Source organism: Trichophyton rubrum (genome assembly GCF_000151425.1).
Source record: "Trichophyton rubrum CBS 118892 genomic scaffold supercont2.2, whole genome shotgun sequence".
NCBI lineage: Eukaryota > Fungi > Ascomycota > Eurotiomycetes > Onygenales > Arthrodermataceae > Trichophyton > Trichophyton rubrum.
In genome coordinates this window covers 282,428-290,397 of record NW_003456427.1, presented here as the reverse complement: position 1 = coordinate 290,397, position 7,970 = coordinate 282,428, and the positions used below count along the sequence as shown (strand labels likewise).

Genomic DNA, 7,970 nt, shown 5'->3' with positions numbered 1-7,970 from the left:
CTCCATCCCTCTTATTCCTGGGTAAATCTTTTAATATTAATGTTTTTTGGTTTTTTCGTAACCTTCGATGACCGGCTGTTGGGGGGATTTCCCCCCTCCTCCCCCAGGGGGGGGCCTTTTTTTTCGAGGGGGAGCCCCAAAATATTCGTGCCCCTTTTTCCTTTCCAGGATTGAGCCCTCCGAAGGTTTTTCGGAGTCGACACAGCCCCATGGCCCTGAGGGAGAAAGAAGGTTTTTGGACAAAACCCCTTTGTTGGTTTTCTACCCCCCCCCCCCCCCCCCCCTGTGGGCTTGCTGAGGTGTTCTGTACTAATGACATGATTAACTGGAGGAAGCGGAGGAAGGGATGCAAGAGAACTAACTGCCCATACGAATCTCCTCCCTGTTGCAGGGCGTTGAAACATGTTTCCGTGTATATCATTTCCCGGGGGGGTGTTCATCCGCTGGACACTGGCCTGTACATAAGAAGCTGCTCCCCCCCTTGCTGCTGCTCGCGAGATCCATGCTGGAGATTGCCAGTCAGCCAGGCAGCCAACGAGCCAACGAGCCAGAAAAGCAACGAGACGCAAGAAGATGGCTTCACGACCGAATTTCCTTGTGATTGTCGCCGATGACCTGGGCTTCTCGGATGCAGGCTGCTTCGGCGGCGAGATCAAGACACCTCACATCGACAGCATCGCCGGCAACGGAGGAGTGCGATTCACAGACTTCCACGCAGCGGCTGCCTGCTCGCCCACGCGTTCGATGCTGCTCTCTGGCACTGATAACCGTAAATACATGCTGAACCCCTGAACCATTCGCTCCGTATATGCAACGATGACCCCCTAGTGGGATAGAAAGACTGACAGGCAGCCCGCGCGCCCCCTCCACCGTGTAGACATCGCCGGCCTGGGGACGATGAGCGAGAATCAGACCGAGTTCCAGCGCGGCAAGCCTGGGTATGAAGGCTACTTGAACGACCGAGTCGTCGCCCTGTCGGAGCTCTTGCGGGATGCAGGCTACCAAACCCTGATGTCTGGTAAATGGCACTTGGGGCTGGATCCAGATCACACGCCTCATGCACGCGGCTTCGATCGATCATATTCTCTGCTTCCAGTATGCTTTTTCTTTTCTTTTCTTGCATGTTTTTGCGTTTTAGTTAGCTGGCCGCGGTCAGCCTCGTTTCGTTAACTAATGCATGGAGTTCTTCTTTGATATCGGGTGCAGGGAGCAGCAAACCACTATGGCTGGGAACCGCAGCTCCAGAATCCAGACGAGAAAGCTCCCGGCTTGATGTCGCATATGCCGAGCATCTATGTAGAAGACGACAGGCGGATCGACCCCAGCGAGCTGGGGGAGGGTTTCTACTCCAGCGTTGCCTTTACGGACAAGATGCTCGAGTATCTCAGGGGCAAGGACGCAGAGAAGCCCTTCTTTGCCTACCTCCCTTACTCGGCGCCGCACTGGCCCTTGCAGGCTCCCCGGGAGTATATCGATGACTACCGGGGCGTCTACGATGAGGGGCCGGAAGTTCTTCGCCAGAAACGCCTTCGCAAGCTTGAGGAGCTTGGCTTGATACCAGCGGGAACTGCGCCTCACGACGTGGTCGTCGTGGGAAATCGCATGATGTCCAGATTCTGGCACGACCTGACCCCTGAGGAGCGCCGGTTCTCGTCTCGATGCATGGAAGTGTACGCGGCCATGGTCCAGTGTATGGACACCCAGATCGGCCGCGTCCTCGACCAGCTCCGCCAGTCCGGAGACATGGAAAACACCCTCGTCATCTTTATGTCTGACAATGGCGCGGAGGGAGCGCTTCTGGAGGCCCTGCCGGTCGTGCAGAACAATATATTCGAGCATATAGACCAGTACTACGACAACTCCATCGAGAACCTGGGGGCCTACAACTCCTTTATCTGGTACGGCCCTCACTGGGCGTCTGCGGCCACGGCTCCGTCCCGGCTGTATAAGATGTTCACCAGCGAGGGCGGCATACGGGTGCCCCTTATCCTCAATTACCCTCCTCTCACGGCTGGGAAGGCCGGTATAGACCATACCTTTGGCACTGTCATGGATATTGCGCCTACACTTCTTGAGCTTGCGGGTATCAAACACCCTGCCCCGTCTTACAGATCCAGGCCCGTCTACCCCATGCGAGGATCATCGTGGCTACCATATCTCAAGGGAGAACAAACACAGATACACGATGAGGACCATGTTACTAGCTGGGAGCTCTTTGGCCGCCAGGCGGTGCGTCAGGGAGACTGGAAGGCATTGCACATCCCGAAGCCTGTTGGCCCTGGAAAATGGCAGCTGTACAAGCTGAGTGAGGATCCAGGCGAGACAAAGGACCTGGGAGAGCTTTTCCCGGACAAGCTGGCGGCCCTCATTGCTGAATGGAAAAAGTATGAAAAGGATGTAGGCGTCGTTGGAGCCATGCAATACGGAGTGTTGGGTGTAGACGATCAGGATGTAATCCAACAGTGGTGATGCCATATACGTCGACCGTCATTCGCAATATATAACGTTGATATAGATGCATAGCAGTTATTTGGATATACAAATTACATGAATAGTTACTCCGTGGTTATCGGGTCGATTTATGGTTGATTTGGTTACGTTAGTTAGCTTGTAGGGAAAAAAGTAGTCAAATTATTCAACTTTTGACAGCATCTTTTTCATTCAAGCATTTACTTAGAGAGACCATGCAAAGAAGACATACCCGAGCTGTTATTATCCATACGGTAGATGCCCAAGACTGAGGTCAACAGGCCAGATATGAAACTGTCGACTTTCCCGTTCTTGACTGGTGATGAGTTCTCGCAGGCATGTCGGGAATTCATACGCTTGGTGGATGGCTGTGACCGCCAGCTGGAGTCCCTTGGATGGACAAAGGCCAGATTCGATGAAACTGTATGCGAGCTCATCTCGCTACCCAGGCTTGTCTCGTATACGGGTAAAAGCGTTCGTACCTCTGAAACTGGCTAACGAGGATATAGGGCGCTGAACCTGTTTTGGTGGCGAGGAAATATACGGACAGCCAGCCTACAGAGTCTACAGAGACTGAACCAGACGTTGGCGGGGAAAATGCGAATATTGAAGACGAAGAAGATGCGAATATTGCCGATGAAGAAACTATAGAAGATATAGAAGATGACCCTGTTTGACATATCCTCTATATTCATAAACCAAGTCTGACTAAGTCCATGCTAACTCTTTGACAAACAGGAGGCTTTGGTTCGACGGCCAGTTTCTACTCGCAAATGCGAAGTAGAGTATCATGTTATGCTATCCCCAACATATCGGGTCCCTGTGCTATACTTCTTCCTGCCAGGAGGCCCACCGTGCGGACCAAAAGAGCTTCACAACATGTACAACTCGCTAGTTCCAGCACAGTTCAGGTCCGAGTTGAGAGACGTAGGAGTCATGGGAGGCGTAAGCATCACTGTGAGTCTATATCCTGTGCTTCCTTCAAAATTTGGCTTTCTTGCCTTGAAAGGTCAAAGGCTCATCAAAAAACTAATGATAAGAACCACCCTCTGACCGGAATACCGGTATACTTTGTCCACCCATGTGCTACCAGCGAAGCGCTAAAGAGTGTAGCAGGAGACAAGGAGCAGACGACTGAGACATATCTGCTATTATGGATAGGGTTGGTAGGGAATTGCGTCGGGCTAAACGTCCCGCTGGAACTTGTCGCACAAGCAGGAAATTTATAACGGACGCGCGGAGGTGGTTGCTGCTTTTTGATTAGTTACCCTGTCTTTTTTTGTGTATTTTGCCGAGCTGTAGATCTCTGCCCTGAGCATCTGGTTCTTAATAGACCATGTCGTTGCAACAAGGTAATGACCGATTAGTCCTCATCGGAAGATGCTTCCATAGACACGTCACTTTCCTCGTCCATAGGTGCTTCGCCATCACTTTCCTCCTCTCGTGTTCGTTTCACACCCTGTGGTGGTGCTGGCTCGGCAGCCTCGCTATTAGCCGGTTTAGGTGGTATGGAAGTCGTAGCCGTGGCCGCGGAGGGCGGCGCATTAAAAATGGATTTCTGAAGCTCCGTTGATATTCCCTGGTCTTCACTTGGGCCTGATGGATTGTAAGTGCCACGCAACTTGGCAATTATATCTGAGTTTCCTTTGGCATAAACAATTTTCTATAAGAGAAGTCAGCCAGATAACCCCTTTTTAAAAATTGTTATGTTGTTTCAACAAGCCAATTGTTAAAAGCATACCATTTCTTTTCCAAAGAAATCGAAACCTTGGAGCGCCCTCATCGCCTGTGTGCTCGTTTGAACGTCCCTAAACACAATATGTGCTTGTCCGCGCATACCCTTCGATCTCATGGCTACCACATCGAGAACCGCGCCGTATGTAGAGAAAAGGGTGTAGAGAGCCGTCCTCAGATCAGGCTTCTTGATCTTATCTGGGAGGTTTGTGCAGTACAGCCTTTGTTCAAATCAGTTCTCTGCATCGTCACAATAGATAGGGACCTGGGGTTTGCTTTGCTCCCGACTCACGTCTGATTTGGCGCGCCAACGTTGGCAGGTGCAGTGTTCGAGGCCATTGTCAAGAATCAGCAACTAGAATGGCAGTTTGCCTTCCAACCTGCGTATCTATGTAGAGTCAACGCGAGGATCTGTGTTCGACCGGTGCTGTTGCTCTCAGAATCCAACAGTTGCAATGTCGATTTTTCGCTTTGGAGCTCTTCGAAGCTGTGTGGATGAGGAAGAGTCACGTGAAGGCGATATTACATAATCCGCATAGTTACGAGTTCGCGGGGGCTTTTTGGGACAAGAAACAACAAAGACAGAGACGACCACGACGACGTCGAGAAACAGTTGTTGCTGCTTCTATTGTATGGGCTGATTGAAGAGAGCAAGGCGATAGTAGAGAGCTCCTCCTATCGCATTTTGTCTTGACACTATGGCACCCCCCGAAGCCCACCACCTTTTCCACCGGCCGATTGCGGACCACTCGTTCTCGTCGGACAGAGGCACTCTCGCAGTGGCCAAGGACAACGTTGTCGAGCTCTACGAGACCGCAGGCAACAAGTACACCTTGAAAGAGGAGCTTAAAGGCCACGACAAGACCGTTACCAGTGTAGACGTTGCTCCCAAGAGTGGGCAGATCGTGACCTGTTCCCAAGGTATGGATGTAACCTCTATTGGAGGAGCAGCTGCTAAACTATGGATGCAATGATACAGACAGAAATGCCTACGTATGGGAACAAACCGGATCTGGATGGAAACCTACTCTCGTGCTGCTTCGAATTAACCGTGCCGCCACCTTTGTCCGCTGGTCCCCCTCCGAGCAGAAATTCGCAGTTGGATCAGGCGCCCGCGTTGTTGCAGTGTGTTACTTTGAAGAGGAGAATGACTGGTGGATTTCTAAACACCTAAAGAAGCCCATTCGAAGTACCATAACCACTCTTGCATGGCATCCCAACTCCGTCTTCCTCGCAACCGGCTCGACGGACTCACACTGCAGGGTGCTTTCTAGTTACATCAAGGGAATTGACCAGCGCCCGGAACCCAGTGTTTGGGGTGAGAGGGTCCCCTTCAACACCAACTGTGGAGAATACTTGAACGATTCTGCTGGATGGGTCCATGGCTGTGCCTTTTCCCCAAGTGGTGATGCTTTGGCATTTACTTGCCATGACAGCAGCGTTACTGTGGTATATCCATCGGCCCCGGATCAGCCTCCCCGAGCCATGTTGAACATTAGTACGAGATTGCTACCGTTCATGAGCTTGGTTTGGATTAGCGAGAATGAGATAGCCGCAGCTGGCCATGTAAGAGGCTCCCTTTTATGTTTCATTTAACCTTGGGGCTCATGCTGATGATCTAACGACAGGATTGCCAAATCTATCGTCTCAACGGAGATGAAGCTGGCTGGAAGCTGGCTGGATCCCTTGAGGTTAAGGCAGCCACTAGAGGTGCTGTTGCCGAAGAGTCCGCACTCAACAAATTCAGGCAAATGGATTTGAAGGGCAGCACTAAGGATGACTCTAAGCTCCAGAGTGTTCATCAGAACACTATCTCAACTCTTAGGGTCTATTCTGAGGATGGCGGTGCTGTTAAGAAGATCAGCTGTAAGTTTACTACTCGTGCTCGCTATCTTGTCTGAAACTACTAACGGTGACTACAGCTAGCGGTGTCGATGGTAGAGTTGTTATTTGGGATGTGTAATGCTCGATACCATGCATATCTAGAATACCCTCTTGCTAGGTAGAACGACAACGATGACCATACATACTCGTTAGCAAGTCTTTTAACCAAAAATCGGAACATGGAGCCGGTAGAAATAAAGAAGTAGAATTTAAGTTAAGGTTGGATGCGGCTCCGTGATTAGATCAGCTGATGACATCAGCGTGACTTTTTTCTTTCCGTCTCAACTTAGTCGCACTCGATCTTCTCTTTCTCAGCGACGTGATCGAAAAAAACCCAAGAGGCATCACGCTGACGGGCGTTGCACCTATAAAATAGCATCCTCCCTGTGATGGGTTTTGTCCTTTTCCTTCTCAACTCTCTATCCTTGACTCCATAACCATAGCTAGCCATGGCTCGTGTCAGCATTCTTCTCTTAGGTGCTGCGATACTGCACTCGCTTCTACCTACTGTGACTACGGCTGGTCGGGTTGCGCAAGATGATGAGGGGTATAGTGTGCCGTACTTTGAGAATAGCGGACGCCAAGTGTCACAGCCTCTATTTGAGGAACTTAACGAGCTCGCTAATATCGTTGATATAGCGTACTGTGTTGGGAACTGGGGCATAACGAAACCGTTTAGCTGTCCGGGCCTGTGCGAGCAGTTCTCGAACTTTGAGCTAGTGAAGGTAAGCATCTTCTATTTTTGTAAAAAATAATATCCTTTACACTTGGGGAATGGTAGTGTGAATCATTCTGACCTTACTGTGCAGACCTGGAACACAGGCCCTTTGCTTTCCGATTCTTGCGGATACATTGCTCTTTCCCACCCTCCGTCAGCGAAGAGAATCATAGTCTCGTTCAGGGGAACTTATTCTATCGTAAACGCCATAGCAGATCTCTCTGTTGCGCCACAGGTTTACATGCCTTATCCAAACGGAAAGGATCACCCCTATGCAAAATGTGATAACTGTACCGCACACGGTGGTTTCATGCGTTCATGGGAGAATACGCGACCGGAGATAATACCCGATCTTATAGAGGCTATGATGAAGTATCCGGATTATCAGCTAGTTGTCACGGGCCACTCGCTTGGTGGTGCCGTAGCCGCTTTGGGGAGCCTTGAGTTCAAGTTGCGAGGCTGGAATCCTCATGTAACCACATTTGGTGAGCCCCGAATAGGGAACCAGGCACTGGCGGATTATTTCGATAAGGTGTTTGGCCTTAACTCGACGGCCCCTTCGAATGCAGGCCTTGGGTATGATCTTCATCTCCCATACCGCCGCGTAACCCATACCAATGATCCTGTTCCCCTCCTTCCTCCACCTAGTTTGGATTATCGGATGCATTCGGGTGAAATTTTTATCACCAAGGTCGATGTTCCTCCGGCTATCACTGATATGCGTGTCTGTTATGGGCCCACTGACCCAACGTGCATCAGCGAGGAAGAGCAAGAGTATGTCCGCAAGCTTCAGGATGCACTACCGTGGATGCCATCCGATATGCCTAATGATGACCAGAGCCCACTTTATCCCGAGAACGCGGACTCTGAGGTTGATACTGAGATGGTCAAACCGTGGGAGCTTTTCTTTGCCCATCGTGATTACTTCCATCGAGTAGGCGTATGTTTTCCAAATATCTTTGGTTCTCCCGACAAAAGTGATAAGAAATCACCTTGGTGGAAATTCAAATGGCTTTTCCCTGACCATGACAATCTGTGAATGAAGTTATGTCGGGATATTTTTGGATATTTAGGAGTTTTAAGATACCCCATGGTTATATTTTTTTGGAGTCAGAATGGTTTATATATTATATACCCAGGGATTCCTTCGCTGTTCGAGTATAAG

The 7,970-nt window shown here is 50.2% G+C and overlaps 6 protein-coding genes across 6 annotated transcripts; 3 read left to right on the top strand and 3 right to left on the bottom strand.

Annotated features, from left to right (window-relative positions):
• Positions 1–546: 546 nt before the first annotated feature.
• TERG_11744 (uncharacterized protein) lies at positions 547–1,221 on the bottom strand. The gene has a single exon (XM_047750809.1). It carries the CDS (start codon positions 1,057–1,059, stop codon positions 580–582), a length of 480 nt encoding a protein of 159 aa, XP_047605483.1. The 5' UTR covers positions 1,060–1,221; the 3' UTR covers positions 547–579.
• A 927-nt stretch (positions 1,222–2,148) lies between these two features.
• TERG_11743 (uncharacterized protein) lies at positions 2,149–2,475 on the bottom strand (the record flags this gene model as incomplete). Its single annotated transcript, XM_047750808.1, has 1 exon — positions 2,149–2,475. One exon carries the CDS (start codon positions 2,473–2,475, stop codon positions 2,149–2,151), a length of 327 nt encoding a protein of 108 aa, XP_047605482.1.
• Positions 2,476–2,727: 252 nt separating this feature from the next.
• TERG_01652 (uncharacterized protein) lies at positions 2,728–3,698 on the top strand (the record flags this gene model as incomplete). Its single annotated transcript, XM_003236880.1, has 4 exons — positions 2,728–2,892; positions 2,979–3,140; positions 3,208–3,426; positions 3,510–3,698. The coding sequence occupies 4 exons, from the start codon at positions 2,728–2,730 to the stop codon at positions 3,696–3,698; spliced, it is 735 nt and encodes a 244-aa protein (XP_003236928.1).
• A 134-nt stretch (positions 3,699–3,832) lies between these two features.
• Positions 3,833–4,542, bottom strand: TERG_01651 (uncharacterized protein; the record flags this gene model as incomplete). Its single annotated transcript, XM_003236879.1, has 3 exons — positions 3,833–4,132; positions 4,211–4,424; positions 4,496–4,542. The coding sequence occupies 3 exons, from the start codon at positions 4,540–4,542 to the stop codon at positions 3,833–3,835; spliced, it is 561 nt and encodes a 186-aa protein (XP_003236927.1).
• A 359-nt stretch (positions 4,543–4,901) lies between these two features.
• Positions 4,902–6,166, top strand: TERG_01650 (uncharacterized protein; the record flags this gene model as incomplete). The annotated part of the gene is made up of 4 exons (XM_003236878.1): positions 4,902–5,124; positions 5,183–5,769; positions 5,832–6,069; positions 6,126–6,166. 4 exons carry the CDS (start codon positions 4,902–4,904, stop codon positions 6,164–6,166), a joined length of 1,089 nt encoding a protein of 362 aa, XP_003236926.1.
• A 370-nt stretch (positions 6,167–6,536) lies between these two features.
• On the top strand, positions 6,537–7,844 carry TERG_01649 (uncharacterized protein; the record flags this gene model as incomplete). The annotated part of the gene is made up of 2 exons (XM_003236877.1): positions 6,537–6,812; positions 6,897–7,844. 2 exons carry the CDS (start codon positions 6,537–6,539, stop codon positions 7,842–7,844), a joined length of 1,224 nt encoding a protein of 407 aa, XP_003236925.1.
• Between the last annotated feature and the right edge of the window lie 126 nt (positions 7,845–7,970).

What these genes read in the sequence shown, in the direction of transcription:
- TERG_11744 (XM_047750809.1), bottom strand. Translation starts at nt 1,059, where the DNA reads ATGAGGCGTGTGATCTGGATCCAGCCCCAAGTGCCATTTACCAGACAT.